This window comes from Carya illinoinensis, chromosome 12, assembly GCF_018687715.1.
Source record: "Carya illinoinensis cultivar Pawnee chromosome 12, C.illinoinensisPawnee_v1, whole genome shotgun sequence".
NCBI classification, from domain to species: Eukaryota; Viridiplantae; Streptophyta; class Magnoliopsida; order Fagales; family Juglandaceae; genus Carya; species Carya illinoinensis.
The window spans coordinates 21,050,392-21,071,159 of record NC_056763.1 but is presented as its reverse complement, the minus strand read 5'-3'; the positions used below and the strand labels follow the sequence as shown (position 1 = coordinate 21,071,159).

At 33.5% G+C, this 20,768-nt stretch overlaps 1 protein-coding gene across 5 annotated transcripts; it reads left to right on the top strand.

The window, feature by feature from the left end:
* The first annotated feature begins 2,511 nt into the window (after positions 1-2,511).
* Positions 2,512-6,361, top strand: LOC122290432 (squamosa promoter-binding-like protein 13A). Of its 5 annotated transcripts, none has more exons than XM_043098106.1 (4): positions 2,512-2,875; positions 3,328-3,806; positions 4,727-4,860; positions 5,539-6,361. In XM_043098106.1, the coding sequence occupies exons 2-4, from the start codon at positions 3,394-3,396 to the stop codon at positions 6,159-6,161; spliced, it is 1,170 nt and encodes a 389-aa protein (XP_042954040.1). In that variant the 5' UTR covers positions 2,512-2,875; positions 3,328-3,393; the 3' UTR covers positions 6,162-6,361. The 5 variants fall into 5 exon arrangements, with proteins under 5 accessions (XP_042954040.1, XP_042954039.1, XP_042954043.1 ...); XM_043098105.1 differs by having other exon boundaries at positions 3,319-3,806; XM_043098109.1 differs by lacking the exon at positions 2,512-2,875 and adding an exon at positions 3,011-3,031.
* The last annotated feature ends 14,407 nt before the right edge of the window (positions 6,362-20,768 follow it).

The window sequence follows — 20,768 nt, the reverse complement described above, 5'->3', positions numbered from 1 at the left end:
GAACTCACGATCCGGTTTTGGAAAGTAACTCTGGGCTCACTCGCTTACCATTTGGGCCTTTCTTTTCCTTGGACCTTTTTTGCAAATTATAAAAACAAGAATATTGGGCTGATTAAATCCAGCCCAATTATCCATTCAAGTATTGCAATGAAGATGATGACGTAAAGCTTTGGGAGTTTTTATAATAATAAATTTATAATTGGTCTATAATTATTTTCTCACTCTACTTGAAACGAAGGGTAGTTGTGTAAAATTAAAAATTATAAAATAATAAAATAAAATTAATTGATTTAAAATAATTATAGGTATATTGTTAAATTTTCCGTCATTTTTTTAACTAACGTTAAGTTATATTATGTCCCCCAAATTAGAAAAGTTCCTTTAATTTGAAAAGTTTCTACAAATATATTTTTTTATAAAAAATTTTCTCTTACCATCTCAAATCTATTCCTCTAATTTTAAAAACTCTTTAAACAGTATAGAGAAAAAATAGATAATCATAAATTATTTAAAAGAAATAACTTTTTCCTCTCAAATAATCTGTTAATCTTAATTATTGGAGCCCACAAATTATTGTCCCACATATGGGTGTAACTAGTCCGGTTCGGTTTGATTTTAAACATATTTTAGAATTAAACCGATATACACCGGTTTGAAAAATTTAAAAGTTGATATAGATCGATTTATCACCAAAACTAAAATTTTTGATTTTTTGAGTTCAGTCTGATTCAATTCAGTTTTTTCGCTTCGACTAATATTAATAATTTGATATTAATATTTGTGTTCAAAATTAAAATTTTGTATCAAAGTTAGCATATAATATATATATAAAAAAAAAAGTATGGTTTAAACCGATTTTTAGAACGTAAAAATGGAACCAAATCAAAAGTGTTTTTTTTTTTTTTTTTTTCATCCCTAGTCCCACGATTTAGGGAAAGAAGAAAAAAGAGAATGACATGCACGCATGGTCCAAAGGTTCTTTTGCATGACTATATTTTTGTGCCTGCATCTTCTTGCGAGAAAGATCAAGACGAGACTTTTAACATACCAATAGGACATGGAAGTAAGTGAATTGTTCCTAAAAAGAATAAGCTGCTTCTTTGCCTCCTTGACAGTCCTTTAGTCCTACAACAGCTCTTTAATAGTAAAAGACCATCAATATTAACCTTAACCATAGAAAGAGTAATTTAAAGCAACCAATAGTGTAGATGCATATGACATTCTATTGAAAGTTTCAAAAAGATGTTCATATTATGAACATAGTATGATGGCGATCGGGAAAGTATGCCCCATCATCTAGCGATTTAGGCAGTTGGGATTCAAATTCTCCTGAAGATGACCTTATAGTACGCATGCTTTATCCCTGAATCAATTGAAGCCGAGCATGCAAATCGAGTCTAAGCATATTCAAATAATAATTATAATGTGAATGAATCTCTTTCATTTTTCACCTTTCAAGACAAACACAACCATGCTAAAGAAATGCCAATAGTTTAGCTTGGCTTATGAGTCCTAGAAAACATGACATCAACGGTAAAGCATGATAACACGTCATGGGCCAAACATTACATGGAGATATGCCTAACACCAAGTCATGTACCAAATGATTTTCATATATATGAGCCATAAACTCGATAATATATCGTGAGTTATGATCTGAATAAGAATATGAATGAAAATAATTTTACAAATTGACTTGATTTTATCTGATTTATTAAATTTATTTTATAATAAAAATAAATTTATAATCAGATAAACTACATAATCCATCTCTCATATCTTCTCTATTTTAAAATTTGAATAAAAATTTTGAGCATGTGAATCATAATTTCAAATAGAGTAATATTATATACAATTATTTTTACATATTTTTTACATATTTTATTAATATGATTAATTAAATTATTATTTTTTTAATACATAATTAATTATATTATTAAAATATATAAAAAAAATTTATAAAAATAATTTCACATAAAATTTTTGTTTCAAATAACACATGATACGAGGTAGAGGCCAATAAAATATGACGTGAGCCATGAGCATGTTGGAACATAAATGGCCCAATTTATCGACTACTTTTATCACATAAGTTGGTGCCACGTGGATACGAGTTCAAAACAATCAGCTGAAACAGTCCCAAGCAGCTATCCGTTGGCATCAAGGGAAGCAAACAAAATAATCAGCGTACAGTATGGGGCCCTGCAGAAATAATGATTAGGGTAGGCTTGGCCTCGCTCTCCACTCTCCACCAAAAGTCTTTGAGGCAAGCCGCAAGATTCCTTTTTAATAATTATAAATTGGTAAATAATATTTTATTAAAAAGATATTGTGCTCAAGAATTAAGAACTTGAAAAAATTTTACATAGATAATATATTTAATATGATAAAAATGTTTTTATTCAGAGAAATAGAAAAAGAAAAAAAAAAAAAAAAAGAGACATGACATGAAATGTGAAACACAATGTCACATGCTTTATCTTAAGCATCAAGCTCTTGTACTTTCCTTCTCCTGGCTCACAAAAGTTGAAAGCAACCAACTGGGTAGGCAGGCAGTCCCCCATTGGCCTTCTCTTCTCAACCCATTGTAGAAACAAACCCTAAGTTTGGAGAATAGAAAAAGAAAATACTAAAAAAGCTATAAAGTTAACTTAGAAAACCCAACAAATCTTAAGCTCCTCTTGGTCCCCCCCCCTCCCCTTCCCCCCATTGGAGCTCCTCACATACTTGATACTTCCTCACTACTGAGCTATTCTGCTTAATATGCACAGCCTCAGCTTGTACTAGCTACTTCATTGATTGTAAATGCTGCAATCCTTGTCAGTGAATGAGTGGCTGGAAAGAGCTAACTCTTCTTCTTTTGCTGTGATTGTCTGTAAGTATTCTCTGTCTTCTTTCTCTTGTTTCTTTATTCTAGTTCTTACCCTTGTTTGCAATTTTTCGTTTTTTTTAATTAAAACGAAACTCTCCGTTTCTGATATAGTTTCTTGTATTAAACTATTTTTTTGGCCTTTTATTTCAGCAAAAAATGGTGAAGTTTCAAAGATACCTTTTGCACTTCTAGTTTTGCGGCTCTATTTATAGTTGTTTTAGATTTTATTTGTTACTTTCTACTGTTGCTTTGTTTGAAATTTGACACAAGTTCAAGCTACCCCATAAAGATGTATGCAAATTCATTTTTGTCATATTTTTCGATTCTTTGGGTTCCTAAAACAATGCTTATTTCACAACTGATTTGCAATTCTTGACTTGTTGCTTTTGTTTCGATTTGATGCTGTTGTGTAATAATTTCTTCACAAGGCTGACTCAATTTCATAGTGGAAACAGAAGCTTTAAAGGTTGGGGAGATCAGGTGTGCGGAGAAGTAGAAGAAATCTAGAAGTGAGAGTTTGTATGGACTGGCACTTGAAAGCACCTTGGGGTTTGACAGAACTAGAACAAGAAACATTTCCCAACACACAAACGGTAGGCGGGTCAAGTAGCTTTGGTGGTCACAGGACCAGTAAAGTGGAGTTTTCAGTAGATTTGAAGCTTGGTCAGTTGGGTAATTCGGCCAACGAGCTACTGAATAAATGGAAGGAGCCCGAAGTCTCAAAAATATCATCTCCAGCTTCTGGGTCATCAAAGAGAGCAAGAGCAGCTAACAATGGTAATCAGCCAGTGTCATGCCTAGTTGATGGGTGCACTTCAGACCTCAATAATTGTAGGGACTACCATAGGCGCCACAAGGTCTGTGAGCTCCATTCGAAGACTCCGCAAGTAACCATTTGTGGCCATAAGCAACGGTTCTGCCAGCAGTGCAGCAGGTACTATACGAGTGATGGTATATGTGGTTCCAGCTTGTGTAAGTCACATCAGCTGTGCAGTTGATTAATTGAATTCTGTTTTAGGAATGTGTATTCCTTTGGCTAATGAGTTATAATCTGCTTTTTGCCAATTGGGTATTCTTCCTTTTATGGTAGCTTTTTTTGTCCTTGTCTATCATTCAGATCTAGAGTGTTTGCTAATTAAAAGCATCTGAACTTATCTAAGAACTTCGACCAGTTACTTGAGGCTTATTAAAAAAAGCATCGGAACTGCACCTTGCGGTCTCTTGCCATCAGGGATATCTGGTGTTACTTTCTTTGAGAGGTGTATCTTAAGCAACAAGAATTGGACAGAAGCATCCTTTCTGCATATAAGTGCTTGATAAAGAGTAGAGTAGTATATGGAGATTGCTAACTTAAAGAAAAATATATCTATATCATGTAAAAGAGTTAACCACTGAGGAGTTGAATTTATTTATATATATATATATATATTTTCCATATTCTATGTCTATGAGCACTCTCACATGGCCTTAAAACCTTCGTATTATATGGAAGCTGTGACTTCTCTTTAAGGCTCTTTATCTATCATGCCTATAGATGGCTCATCTAACAAAAGGTCATCCTCTAGCATAAATTATTATTCAATTTTATATGCTCAAAAGTAGAGGCAATGACAAAGGAAGCTGAAATTAATGAGAAACCAGAAACTTCCTATCAAAATTTTCATAAGATCTTTGCAGATGACTAGCCTGGATTCTTCCTGACAATGTTCCTCTCATGCAAATGTGATAAATATAAATTTTAGACGATATCTCAATGATGCTTCATTTCTTAAGTTATTATGCATAGAAACCTTCTAGACTGCTTAATTACTCCTTGCAAGCCTAGTTCCTGAGCTTCCACCACTCTTTTCATAGGTTCCATTCGCTGGAGGAATTCGATGAGGGAAAGAGAAGCTGTAGAAAACGTCTTGATGGACACAATCGAAGGCGGAGAAAGCCTCAGCCAGAACCCCTGTCTCGATCTGGCAACTTCTTGTCCAATTACCAAGGTTAGCTTTGACAATAGATGATTGAACCCATTGTCAGCACTGAAGTAGGGATGTGTGCCGGTATGCACGCACATACATACACAATTAAGCTTTTGGGACTAATATTTTCCTCTAGAACTCTTATGAAGGGGGGGGAAAAAAAATCCTCTAGAACTGTTTGTGTTGAACATCCACTCAGCTGAGTGCTTACTGATGGTAAGTTGATGAGCTAGTGGCCACTACAGTTATGTCTAAGGGCCTATTTCAATCTCTGCTAAGACAGCTATTGTTTTCCTTTTCTTGGTAGAGAAATTATGATTATTAATATGATTTTCAAACTGCACAGTAGCTCTTTTAAGCTACTTCTAAAGGCAAAAAGTTCCCCCATTTTGGAAATCATTTTAACTGCAAATATTCAGGAATTTATTCAATCCAGCATGACCATGAAATGCACATGGATATTTAGCATTTAACTTTGTTTTTATAGTTGGTTCCTCTTCAAAGTTGCTTCAAGTTCAGCTTACAAACGAAGGTAGTTCTAATCCCAAACTGATTTTGACCGGTGGTTTACAGTCTATCAGGAACCTATACTATAGTAATGTTGAGAAGAGCACCAAAAGACTGTAGATGATCTTAACAATATAAACTTATCTCAGTAAATATATTTATTCTTTTCTTTTTTCTTTAATTTTTTTTCAGGCATCCAGTTGATACCATTCTCCAGTTCACATGTATATCCCTCCACCACCATGGTGAGCCCAGCCTGGGCTGGAGTTCTCAATACTGCAGCAGATGCCAGACTTCAAAACCAGCAGCAACAATTATGGCTACTAGATAAAGAAAAACATTTTCTTGGATCCTCCCCCAGTACTTACAGCACCAATCATCTTGGAGGGAAGCAAATGTCTTTCTTGCAGGGTGGCAGCACCTTGCTAAACCACCATTCATCCCTTGAAGCTCCTGTCTGCCAGCCACTTCTGAAGACTATTGCTTTATCAGAAAGTGGTGGGGCTAGGAGCAAAATGTTTGGTGACAGGCTAACGACACAAGTCCATGATTCAGATTGTGCTCTCTCTCTTCTGTCATCACCTCAGGCACAATCATCTGGGCTTGCTTTGAACCGCGAAGTGCATCCTAACTCAGTCTCCCTGGTGCAGCCCCTAGGCTCAAGTTTACATGGAAACAGCTTAGACCCCATGAATTCAGTTCTGATGTCCAGTGGCAGTGACAGTAAGGTTCATTGCCGTGGAAGGTTTCACATGGGATCTGAGGAATCACAAGTGAATGAAACCCCTCAAACATTTCCCTTCAATTGGGAGTAAAGACATTATTCTGATTTTACCTTCTTGCAATATGATTCTGGATGCTTTTGTGGTCGATCAATTGCAGGTCTCTTCTCTCTAAATGTTAGATGTTTGTTTATTAAATTCCTTTGATCCGTGAAAGTAATTATACTATCCTTATGTTTATGTGAGTAAATACCATGGCTCTGCGTTTTGATGCTGAGCTGATTGTGTGGAAAGTTCAAGCTTCCTTTGTTTTGTTTTTCCCCTTTTTAAAGTTCCATGTTTACTCGCCCATGTCGGCAACATATTTGATCAAATCCTGTTAGTTGTATAATTCTATAGCTCCCTAATCCCATGTAACATGAGATTTTGACTTTTGAGTTTCCTTATATAAAAGAGTAATGCTACTCATCATTCTTTTTATCATCATCCTTTCATCATCTCATTATGTGGTATTAAACATTAGAGGCTATTTATTAAGTTTTACTTGTAGATCTATCATCTAGTACTACATTAAGGAATGTTGAGAGGATGGTGATAAAAAAGATGATGAATAGATTTTTCCTATATAAAATATTAATCTGCTAACAAGAATTCAAAGCAGTGCTATGATATGGAAAAACCTGTATGCTATCATATAAACATCATCCACAATGTTGATTCAAAACAGTTGCTTCAAAACAGTTGCTGGTACAAAAAGCTCAACTTTCTTGATATGTCCTATACTGTAGCTCATTTACCTAGTAATAAAAATGGCTTAAACAAGAAAGAAGAACGTAAAAAGAAAAAGCCAATATGTTGTGTTCTGATCTGAGCCACACTATTTAGGCATAAAAACTGCGGAATATTAAGATATGTTTCTTCTCTTTTTAGCATGTTCTTCATCACACCTTCATCCCCGAAAGCACCATTTAACTCATTTCTAGCCCTTCATAGTGGCATACAATTCCAACATCACATTCAAAGCAAGCTGTGTATTCCTTTCTGATGCTTTTCTGATTCTGTGCTAATCTTTTTCCTCATTCCAATACCCACTGTTGTAGCCTTTCTGAACCCAAGTTCGTGTTCAAGCTAGTTTAAATTGTGTGCAAGGTACAAACAAAGTGAATAATTGGTAAATGAGGATGCCAGGTGCTCAGACAAAGCAAAGAGAATTCGAAAGTCTTTTTGGCCAAAGAAAGCATCAAAAGCTAATCATTTCTGTTAAAAGCATAAAAAATCGAACAATAGGCCAAAAATGGATAATGAGTCATTATCGGCCTGCTATGATGATTCGGGTCTCGATCGATGTGGTTTGGAGTCCCCGGTAATGATTTAGTGCAATTGTATAATGTTGGTACGTACATTCATGGCAGAGAAAAGAAAATAAAGAGTGAGGAACATATGAATTTACATAGTTCGGCATATTGCCTACGTTCACGGGTATTTTCAGAGGGGAAATCCACTATAACATGAGTAGCTTACAGCTTCTCATAATCTGTCATTTCTCATTGTTCAATGGAAGTCGGAAATCTATTTACTAGAGAAGATGTTCTCGCTGTAGCTCTTTTCGTAAGGTTGAAAAAGCTACTGAAGAAGAAGGCCCTTTAGCCGTCTGGCTATCCCCTTTTATCTTATCCCTCTTTTCGCGTGCCTATTTGCAATGATAGGCATGATCACTATTTTCTTTACTTGTCTGATACCCTTTCCTCCTTTCTACTTTCTCCCTTACTTTTCCATCATTTTATCCTAACACCCTCATTTTCCTTATCCCCTCATTATCTTCCCTTTTTATCTCTTCCTTTGTCCTCTAATAATAGCTATTTGGTGGGCTTGGCACAGACTGCCTGGGCTTTGGATATTTTATCCCTTACAACTTCATAGAATGGAAAACTATGTGATGACATTATGCCATGGATAGTTTCTTAGAAATGTAGAAAAACTTCCACTTTTGAGCAGACAGACAAAAAAAAGAATGAGAACAAGGATGAACTAATAATTTCAATGAAAGAAACTGAGGACTTGCATGACAATATTTGTTAGGAACAATTTGACGTCTGATGAACTCGTTTATTGCCCATAAATGGGTTGGCTCTCCCCTTTCACCTTCGGATATGGAGGAAAAGTATGGGGTTTTTAATTAAAGGTAAACTGTTTAACTATTAGATTTTGATGTACAAAATCTAGTGTGTTAATACACCACTTATAGTAGAATTTATTATAATTTAAAAAAAAATAAAAACATCAATAATTTTTTAACATAATTAATGTCGAAAGTTTCCACATCAGTAGTGTACTGGATATGTAAAAAATAAGGTTTATAAATAAACTTTTCTATTAACCATTAGCTAATTCACGTGTGGTAAAGAAAAACGCTTCAATGACCCAAAAGCATGGAAAGAATTATGATAAAGGGAAAAGCTCACAACCAGTCAAGTGATTTCACCCTTTCTACACCGGTCACTAAGAATTTGCCATTTAAGAGACTCACCAAACTATACTTTACACCCACTTGTACTAGATCGCACTTTTAGGCCTCATTTGATTACATAGTTCAGATGAGATGAAATGTTTTGAATAGTAATGAGATGAGATGAGATGAGATGAGTTAAGATGATAAAAGATAGCTTATAAAAAAATATATGTTTTGATAGTAAGATGAAATGAGATAGTTTAACCTTTTGGAATTTGATAAAATTGTGGGTCCCACCAATGATTTAATAATTATTGATTATATAATAATGAATATATTAATAAAAAAAAGTAATATTGCTGAGTAATTAAAAAATAATGTATAAATATTCTGTTTAAATTTCAAAATGGCCCAAATTACTGTATAATCCAAAATATATATATATATCTTTTAAAATATATTAGCCTAATTATGACCTATTTATTGTTTTAAAATATAGGAAATTCGGATTTTTTTAATTATAAATTAGAATGTTATTATGACCTATTTATTTTTCTATATATAGGAAATTCGGAATTTTTTATTCTAATTATAAATTAGAATAATTTTGATTATTGTAATAGATAATTATATATATTAAAGTGTTGTAGATTTTTTTTCCCAAATAAATTAGTTTCGAATTTCCTAATAAAACTTCAAATTGCATAATTGAACAATAGTCACAAAAATATCAAATACATTGTACTAGGTGCAATCTTACGAAGTGCATATTCCACAAACAAAATTATCTACCTCCAATACAAACTACACTATTACATAAATTTTTTAATAACTAATGTTCAATTGTCACCCCTAGTTGCCCACATCAATAATGCAATATTATCCCTAATTGCACCCATGGATTGGGCTAATGTACTTGTTGTGTCTGGTTGGTGGGATGATGATGCTTCCTCCCTTGCCCAGTTGACTAGTTACGGCAGATCCACATTCTATCTGCGTCTGTGAACAACCAGTCCTATGGCGTTGTCATTCTAATGAAATTATGCAACGTACAACAAGCTATGATGATGTGTCCTTGCTCCCAACAGAGTAAGCAAGCATTAAACTTAAAATTCTGAACCCTTTTTTCATCACACCAATTGTGCGCTCAATAATAATACGCAGTAAAGAATGCCAATAATTAAAATAATCTCGATATCCACTGAATATACACTGACTATGCTAGTCACTTTTATGATACATTTCTCTTGGGTATGGTGACATATATCCAAGAGAAAGTGAAAATTCTGAATCCACAAGGTAATAGCAACCTATACATATTTGGCTGCAAAACAACAATGTAAAGAGGCAATGTAATAAACACTATTCTACATTTTAAAAAAATTTTGTATGTAAAAAAAAAATATTATTCTGGTTGGAAGTTTACTGGGGGGCGGCATTGGAAAATGAATATTGGACTGAGTCAACGCATTAATTAAGACACAGGCATCATGAGATATACCCTCTCATCCCTTGTACACAAATGTGAACTTCATGTTGAAGTCACATACACATAATACATTTTGTGCAACTTGTCATTTCCTGTTTCGGAATGCCTTAAGTAATTGGTACAATAGCATCAATCATCGTTCCGTCTATCGCCCCAATGCACTCTTGCAACACCACAAAATGTCAATCAAATGCCACGACTTTTTTTAACCCTTTATTTGTTTCATACACATACAAATCAATAACATGAAAGTATAAAAAACAAAAATGTGTTGCTTACCTCAAACCATGGCATATTCTGAGAGTTGCCCACAATATAGGAATGAGATTCACCTATGTATGTTGGCCTAATAATATGTCTCCCAAGCTCACATACTGCATTTATGACTGCACGCATATGGCGATTAATGGTTTCACTGTTATGCTGAAACTTGTCCTCGACAATGCGTTGCCTTTGTGCATGTTCCACCAAAATACAAAACATGAATACTTCTTTCTTTATGAAATTTCCTAGGTACCCTTGTAAAACTACAAAATTGTCTACCAATTTTTTTGAACAAATTGGTTAGATCTCAATATTATGATTATTAAACGAATCAAATACTTAAAGAAAATAAGTAAACTTGCATAACACAGCGATTAGTTACAAAGGGAAACTCTTTAATGAACTCTTTAAAGGTAAAACCCTATGGGATAGCCAAATTCAAGAAAGTCAAACTTATTATTTTAAAATCAATTACAAAACCTTTGTAATTTGACTCTCTTACTTGTCCAGACAAATGACTCATTTGTCTTCTACCGCAATAACAGTCAGAATCTCTGGCGATTTTCAAATATTGATTTTCCTCCTAAAACTCCAATAGTTGAAATCCAATTAACGATCATTCATAATTGAAGCACGATCATACTCAATGAGAAATAAATATATGAAATTTCTCTAAGGAATTTTCTCACCAAAATATGCACTAGAAAATACTCTAGAAAATATGTATATCTGAATCTCTACAACTCCTAACCAATATGATCTCTTAAATAGACAATCTAGAAAGAGTTCCAGTTAAAGTAGGATTTTGCTAACAGATAATATCTGTCACGAGAACATCTCCTGACAAATTAGTAACATTTTTCGATAACTTTTCACTGCAGTGACTAATTTCTGTTTAGCTTCTATTATGGATAAATGCAGATCCTTATAAACTCAAATTTTACTTAAATGGCTTATCTAAACAATTTTTAAGACTCTTAGATAAACTTAATATTGTTTAAAGATAAAGTCAATAATTATTTTATATTCATCCAAAAATTACAAATATAATAAGATAAACCTTATCAATAAGTCATCTAATCCTAACCAACTTTTGCATTTACATTTTACATTGACCTCACGTCTAGAATCCGCCAAAAATATTTGTCCACGCAAGGTCGAGCATAATGCCCAAAATGTGTCTACCTCTAATCGAAATAAATATTTACAATTTGTTAGATTACGATTTAAAATTTCGTAAACATATTAATGGACATGCAAGATAATAATGTATTTGGGCATTCCAAGATTAATGCACATTTCGCCACACACAAGTCGAATAAGCATGATGATCGAATACGTCTTATGCTTGAAGTCTGAACTACTAGAACTCATGGGTAAGTAAGAATTGACCACTTATCCATTAGTGTCGTCTTATACTATCGTCATCCGTTGACCAAGGATCCATTGACCGATCATCACTATCCATTGTCGAAGTGCTTCTTTACTGTGATGGAAAATATGTTACCAATTGCAAGGTAAAAATAAACTATAAAGGATGTTGTATGCCAAGTATAATCCAATGCAGAAATTTTCATATCAATGTCATGTTAGCTCCACCAACAGCTTCAAACTTGAGCTATTTTCAGATTAAGTACAAACAGTATCGACTCTCAACATCCCCACATATTTTTCCTGGCTACTAAAGGCTATGAAAAAATTTAAAAAAAAATGTCAATTTCTTGATAAATGTAGTAAATACTGAAAAAATTATCCATTTTAATGTGTTTATATTGTTTATATGAGATATTATTTTCTTTGATAATTAAGGATGCAATGTATCTAACATGTATCTAACAATATGTAATATTCACAGCAGATAATTTTTTTTTCTTTCAACAATAATATGTACTAAAAATAATATATCCCAAAACATAAATATGTTTCATAAAATTCACATGATAGCAAGTATCCAAAATGTTACAGTATTAGTCCAATAGGTTCGTAACATAAAGAGTATTGGATGTAGCGCTCCATAACCATAATCTGGGAATAAAAACTATTGTACTAATTCGCTAAGCCATTCACATAGCTCAACCATGATATTTAAATTGATGTCCAGAAAATGGGGGTTAGGCTCTATTAACTCTTTATCTGCTACACATTCTATTCGACCTCGTCCAATCTCTCATGTGTGGGTTCTCCAAATCCTGACACATTGTCTACCATTCAGGGACAAATAGTAGTTGGAACTACCAAATGAGATTTGATTATAAATCTTAGTAAGTTAACAAATAACTTAAACTAACAGTTTAAATATATATGCATGGCAGTAAAAATATTAATGTATATATGATCATAAATAAGTTTGACGTGACTTGACATTTAACAAAACGTGTACTAACATGACTTGAACTGACATGAACTAAACACGACATAAAGATGGACATGAAACTGAACATGAATTGAATTCGAACTAAAGGTGAACTAAAGTTAAGTTGAATATGAACTTAACTGAACTGAACTTGAAATGCTAGCTCGTGTAACTGAAATTATGCATTCTAATTAAGAAAATGGGATTACTTAGGTAGCTCCTACACCTTCACTATGAGTATTATTTTTATATCTATGACAGATTATATTCATTCACAGTAGTATCGGGCAGTACATATGTCTTGATCGTAATACCAGGAAGATCATATATTCCTTGATGGTAGTATAATTAACTGATAACAAGAATTCAAATTGAACGTGAATTAATAATGCATGAAACTGAAACTTGAAATTGACTTGACTGAGATGAAAATATTGTTTGCAAAACACTCTGTACTCGAGACATGATATGACATGAAGTGAAAGAATAGATGACCTGGCGTAAGATAACATGATATTTACATGAGATGAATGACATGACATAACATGAAACAGACAAACATTTCATCACATCACATAACATGTAACAAACAAATGTTTCATGATATGGCACAACATGCAACAGATAAATATTTAGTGACATGACATAATATGTAACAAATAACACTATATTATATGACATAACGTGTAATAGATAATATTATATGACATGACATAACATGTAATAAATAACATTACGTGATAAGTATATTGTATAACAGATAAATATTGCATGATAGAATATATTATGTGACAAAAAATATGTCGTGACAGAATATAACATGCATAATAGAATACATTAGCATGTCATATATGATAATACGTTCATAAATAGTAGTTTACTTACCAACATAAATGGTAGTTCTTACATAGTAATTTGACAGTAAATTAAAAACTAACTTATAGTGATTGTCGTGTTACAAGAAATTAAGCACGAAACACGAGAAACTATAAATATGAATTCTAAAAGTTAGAAATTTTATAACTAATAACTTAGTAGAACGAAAAATGCTAACTTAGAGTAAAATTGTCATTTTATCACTACATGTGAAAAAATAATCATTTTACACATAACTTAAGAATTTCATATTTTAGCTCCAAAAATATCAAAATTTACATTAATCATGTAAATTTTGTCCTAAACTTAAATATTAACTTAGAAAAATTAAAATCAAACACAACTATGATTAAAATCATAGGGCTGAAACTTCCAAATGCCATATCTCTTATTTTTGTTGAAATTTATTTCATAATTCATGATCAAATTTAAATATTGTAACAAATATCCTCCTATCTTAAGATTAAAAATATTCTTAAAATATCCAACCAAAATCTACTTCACGTAATTACAAAACTTTTTAGTAAAATGATTCAAATTTTTTAACTAAAATATAAACCTTTGAATTTCAAGGTCTTGATCTTTTTCAAAACATCTTCAAGAACTTTCAAAAATTTTAAACTTTCCTCTAACATGTTCATAACACAATCCAAGAATTATCATGCTTTGAATCAACGCATAAAAGTTACCAAAAATCACAAAATCTCACTGGAAGTACTAAGCTCCTACACTTTTAAAAATTGAATTTATTCTCAACTTTGATTTGATCAAATACTTGATCCGAGACATACCATGATAAAATCTTCAAACCAAAAAATCATATGATTTAAAAATGTCCTAAATTAGATCCAATTATTAAGCTTAAAATCACATGACTAAAAACAAACCAAAACATGGATCTAACTGAAATCGTCAAACTTTTAATCTAACTGAATATTCTCTTGCATTAAAATCATATCTTCAGAAATCAACAGCTAAAACCTTCGAACCAACATCCTAACATGTAAATAAAAAGCTTAAGATCATCAAGTAAAACAAAAACTATAAAAGATTAAACTATAAAATATCCTAATTTTCTTAAAGTAGAAATTGTTTTTCTCCTTCAAGTTTCTAGGTTTCTAGATTTGAGAAAGTTTTCATCAAAAGCTTTTATCAATTAACTAATAATTAAAAAATATTCATATAAACATGTTTAAAACAGTCCATAAAAATTTTGACCAAGATATATCCATTAGTTTGGTCAAAAATTTCAAAATATAACATACCATCCAGTTTATTGCCCAAAATGACCTCTTCATGGTTAAAACAACTTATAATCAAATGACAATGAAGTCAAACAAAAAATATACCTATAGAAACCAGACTCAAAGAAGAACAATTTTTATGAAGGAATCATTGTGTAAAAATACTTACGAATGTTTCCAAAATGGCATGCAAAAAGATTTCAAAACCTATCCAAGAGAGCTTCTAAGTGTTCTTTTCAAGAACAGAAATGAAAAAGGATGAAGTGAGTGAAAGGATGACTTTTACGCCTAATAAACTTCTGAGAAGTGAAGTATGGGCTTGAGAGACACCTTGATGGATGGTGATTAGGTCACAAAAAGGTGTAAATAGTGAGTAGTTTTCAGCCAACGAAACTTCCAAGAGAAGGGTGATGGTGATGTGGCCTTTGGCCTTCACATCATACACAACTTTGGGACTGTCATGAGCAATGGATGGTTAGCATTAAATGGGTAGAAACTTCCTCAAGAAGTTTTGCCAAGATGGCCAAAATTTGTGGGTTTTAAACAAGTGGACTTCATTTTGGGCTTAAAGAGGGTTTAGTTAGAGTTTAAGATGCTATCAAGTCCAAATACAATTTTTTATGGTCCAATCAAATTTTCAAGATTTAAAGGGTTAAATAATGATGTCATAACATGAATTTAAGAAATTAATAGCATGTAAAAGTGATTAATCAAGTGATTAAACACAATATTAGAAATCAAATCCAATAGAGTTTTGAAATCAAGTTTGGGGTTTGGGGTAACTATTTAGGGTTTCGAATTCAGCTAAGTTTTTGAGATTTTAATTAGATTTCAACTATTTAGGGTTGAAACCCTATTTGGTTTGAAACAATTTAGATGGTTGGATGCAATAGGATTTTACTTAAGTGGCATGACCTCACACCTTGATTTCTTTCACATTTCCATCTCATGGTGCCAAGTGTCCAATATTATTCATCAATTATAGCTAATATCTTCTCAAGTGTCTAATTAAAACTTCTCTAACCTCATATAGATATTTCACGCTATGATTTTGAAAACACTGCACTAGATGCTATTATTGAGATTACTATTCACACCAGGAAAAGCAAAAACAAACTTTGTACTATAAAATCCTAAACATACACGTTAACCTAACTATGTAATTCATTTATCAAAATTCAATTTCGAAATACCTCGAAATAAACAAAACGCGTTTTCGAACAAGTGTTTCATCCAAAAATTAAAAATGAGTTTATTGCGCCATAAAGTCCTAAATAATCGAGTCTATTGGCATAGATCATATTGCATCCTGACACTTCTAATTATCTTAAATAAATAAAATCGTACTTCTAACACCATAGTGAGTGGTAACATTGACTATGCTGGCAGATTAAAACCTACGCAATTGATCGATTTATAAAAACTTATGGAGTTTTCACTAAATTCCTAAAACCTATAGAAATCCCACTATTGAATTTCTAACAGACTGTTATATTGACCAAGACTCTTTGCAATCAGACTCAAGCTAGTGTTAAATGACATTATCCCAAATAACTAGAGTGTTTATATAATAGGGAGGCCGATCTCAAACAATGTAATAGCAACTTATGAGGCTTTGCACTCAATGAAAACAAGGTTCAAGAGTAGAGTGAAAACAAGGTTCAAGAGTAGAGTGAAAACAAGGTTCAAGAGTCGAGTGAGGAGTATGGCATTGTAGCTAAACATTTCAAAAGCCTATGATAGAGTTGAATGGGCTTACCTAGAAGCAGTAATGGAGAAGATGGGTTTGGAGTTAGGTAGATAAAGTTGGTTATGGATTGCATAGCTTTAGTTACATATGCTGTGTTGGTAAATGGGAGGCTTGCTGAGGATATATGTCCTTCAAGAGAATTAAGACAAGGGGATTCCTTATCCCTTATCTATTTCTTTTGTGTGCTAAAAGATTGAGTAGCTTAGTAAATATGGTGGAGGTAAAAGGAGAGATAAGAGTTGTTGTAGTTGTAAGGGGTGGGGTTAAAGTGACACACCTCCTGTTTGCTGATGATTGTATAATTTTTGAGAAAGTAAGTTAGAGTGAATAGAAAAAAAATAAGGCATATCTTGAAAGTATATGAACAAGCTTCAAGACAATGTCTGAATTTACAAAAGACAACTATTATGTTCAGCTCAAGTTCTAAAAGTGCTGACAAGAATCAGATAGTGCAAGACTTAGGAACAAGGGTGCAAAGCAATTGTGATAAGTATCTGGGATTATCTACAATGGTGGGAAGGTCTCGTTATAACACATTTAAAGGGATTAAAGATAGAATTTGGCACAAGATTAACAATTGAAAAATTCAGTTTTTATCCCTTGCTGGTAAAGAGATTCTACTCAAAGCTATTATTCAATCTATGCCCACATACCATATAAGTGTTTTCAAATTACCAAAGAGGTTATGCAAGGAGATATAAGGTGTAATGGATAGATTTTGGTGGAGGCACAGAAATAATGACAAAAAAAAAATATAGTGGACCAGTTGGTAGAAGATAGGGTATGCAAAAGCTGTTGGGGGTTTGGATTTTAGAAAGCTAAAGAGCTTAGTATAGCTCTTCTAGCAAAGCAATGTTGGATAGTTTTGACCAAGCCCAATTCTATTACTGCAATGATTCTAAAAAATAAGTATTTTAAGCACACTAATGTCCTTGATGCAAAACTGGGTAATGGCCCTTCAATGATTTTGAGAAGCTTGTGGATATCTTTAGATATATTAAAGGAGGAGCTTGTTTGGAGGGTGGGAAACGAGCTCAATATTAAAATATAGGAAGATAAATAGCTTCCAAGTCAATCCTCTCATAGAATCTAATCTCCAGTAAAAAATTTCAGTGCTAATGTCAGAGTGGTGGAATTGATTGATATGAATAGTGGAAGGTGGAATTTTGAAATGGTGAAGGAATCTTTCAATGAGGAGCTGAAGCAGTTTGCAGTATCCCACTCAGTCAAACAAATTTAAATGATTAAAGAATTTGGGCCTATACTAAGAATTGCATGTTCAATGTTAAAGGTGTCTATCATCTTGAGTTGAGCAGGAAAAAGAAGGTTAAAGGGGAATCCTCGGATGGGGGGAAGTTTAAAGAAGGGTGGAAAATTTTGTGGAACTTGAATGTTCCAAGGGTGGTCAAAACCTTCTTATGGAAAGCACTCAATAATTTCCTACCAACTAGAAGGAATCTGTATCAAAAGAGAGTGGTTGATACTCCTTATTGTCCTATATGTGTAAGGGAGGAAGAGACAATATGTTATGCACTCTGAAATTGCTCAGCTGCTATAAATGTGTGGGCAGAGAAGGAGAGCCTTATGTAGAAGTGGAAATTGAATGAAGTGGATGTGAATACAGTTTGGTTGAAGATGGTAGAAAAAATTTCAAATGAAGATTTAGAATTGGTATCTATTGTTATGAGAAAAACTTGGCTGAGAAGAAATAGATACATTTTTGAGAAATTTATTAGTCCTAGAGTGCTCTTTAACCAGGCTAGAACCAGAGTTATAGAATATCAACAAGTCCAGAGTAATATAAGTAAGAGCTTAAAGGCCAATATAGTAGAGATGAACATGATCCGATAGAAAGCTCCTATGGAGATATTTGTGAAGGTGAATTGAGATGCTGCTTTTAACTCAAATAATAAAAGAATGGGGGTAGGTGTGGTCATCAGAGATGAAGAAGGGGATGTGCAAGTCTCACTTTATATGTCAAAAGATCATATTAATTTATTTGTTATATTTGAGAGCACTACTTTATAAAAGGCCCTATAGCTGTGTGCAAAGCTTAATGTGAAAAAGGCAGTCTTTGAAAAGGATTCTTTAGGAATTGTCAAGGAAGTAAACATTATGGAAGACGACCGTGAATGGCATGGGCAGTTAGTCGAAGACATTAAAGGAAATCTTTGTTAAAAACCTAGTTGGACAATTCAACATACATATAGGGAAGGGAATAAGATAGCTCATTTTTTAGCAAAATTTGCTTATGATGTTAATGAAGAACGGGTATGGATAGAAGATGTGGTAGGACCCCATGAAGAGAAGGGTCAGCCTAGCCCACCCATGGGCTCATGCATGCCATAGATCAATTTGGCCCCTGTAAACTATGTTATTGCTTATTATTAATTTTAATTTAATTAGTTATTTTTCAAGGGACCTATTGAGGGTTTTCAAGTTATAATCCTTATAAATAGGACCCTTAGTTTTTGCATTTATATCTTTCGGCAAATTTCCTATAGGAGGATTATTTTGTTTAGGAGATCAACAATCGGTGTTAGGCACTTGGACTTTTTGGGCACAATTTGTGAATCCCAAAAAGGGGATCACACATTGCAATTCGTGAATATGTATGATTCATTTATTTTGATCTTGCAACTTTGTGTAATTTGTGAATTCAAGTTGTTGTTATCCTTATTTTTATCAAGTTATCAATTCATGAGGTTTATTTCAACTATTGTATAATCCGTGAATTATTAGTTGATTTGTTATTTTTTGTTCATTCAAGTTCTTAAGTATTTCACTTTGTTCTCGAGTGTTCATCATTTTGTTCTTGGTGTTCATTATTCCATTGCTCATTTGATCCTTCCATACCCTCATTCTCGACCACTAAAGTTTTTGCCAATTTCCATAAATTCTTTCCATTATTTCATACACCTCTTGCCTTAGTTGGCAACTCTATCCACCATTTATCTAGTCTCACAAACCCTAGCTGAAACCACCTAGATTCCCATAAGGTAATTCCTACATTTTAGGAATCCTCATCTCATCTTCCAAATCTCATCCTATCTCTTCATCTCCATCTTTGGCTAACCACTTTCCCAAATTTAAACTCAAATTTCAATCCCAACATTTTAGGAAATCAAATCCCTAAACTCACTCAATTCCTAGAATTACTCAAATCGACCAAGACACTCTCCACTTGCCAAAACCGAAACCCAATCTTTCCTTGATAGATTCCTACAACTTAGGTATTCTCTCTCAATTATATCCATCTTTTCAAATCCTACCAAAGATCCTCATCCTTTTACCATATTCAAATCCTATCATCTTCAAATCCCTAAATTTTAGGAACAACCCTAGACTTATTCAAACACCATCCAACCTCATCCTCTTACCATATCCAAATCCTACCTTCCACATCTTACCTTAGTCAATCCCTAAAGTCAATGAGCAATCTATCCTACACCCAACCCTAATCCATCACTTTTCAATTTCGTAATCCCCCTTAACTACCACCCAAAACCCTAGCTACACTTTACCATACCCACCCTAAGCATCATTCAAGTGGTGCCAACATCAAGGGCAACCGTCAAGTCATTCCACATGGCATCAAGCGCACCAAATCATCATTTAGATTACCCGACTACTACATCATCATCATTTTCTTCATTTCATCACCCTTTGTGGAAGGCCAAGCAAGTTGGCAATGTCACTCGATCATCATCCTCACCAAGGCAAGCTCGCGGTCCTTAGTGTTAGGGACAAGACTATGTCCCTAACATTAATTGGTACTTTCATTGAGAGAGCTACCTTGCTTGGCGATTTGGAGATGCTTAGATTTCTCTAAAGAAGTAAACGGCACATTAACCCAAACTTTGTGAATTGATTGGGAGAAAGCATCGTGGATCCTAAAATTTTTGTTGATTGAATTGTTGATTGCATGAAGTTTGGGAGTTGCGGAGGAGAATGGAGTAGTGTGATTGTAAGGATCAACCACACAAGTTGGTGGAAGATCCAAGGTTGGACCTTGTGTGCAAGAGGGTCGACCACCTTTGAAGGTGGGGGATCCAAGGTTGGATTTGTGAACTAAGAGCAAGCCCTACCCACCAAATTGTTAGCCATGAGTCGTGTGGTTCAAGAGAAGGAACAAGGTGATTCCAACCAGGAACTCATAGAGGCCATAGAAAGGCTAGGCTTAAGGCTTGATAACCTCATCAATGAGGTTAAGACTACCTTGGCCGAATTTACAATGTCCTTAAATGCTACCAACCGTACGGTTGAGGAGAGTAG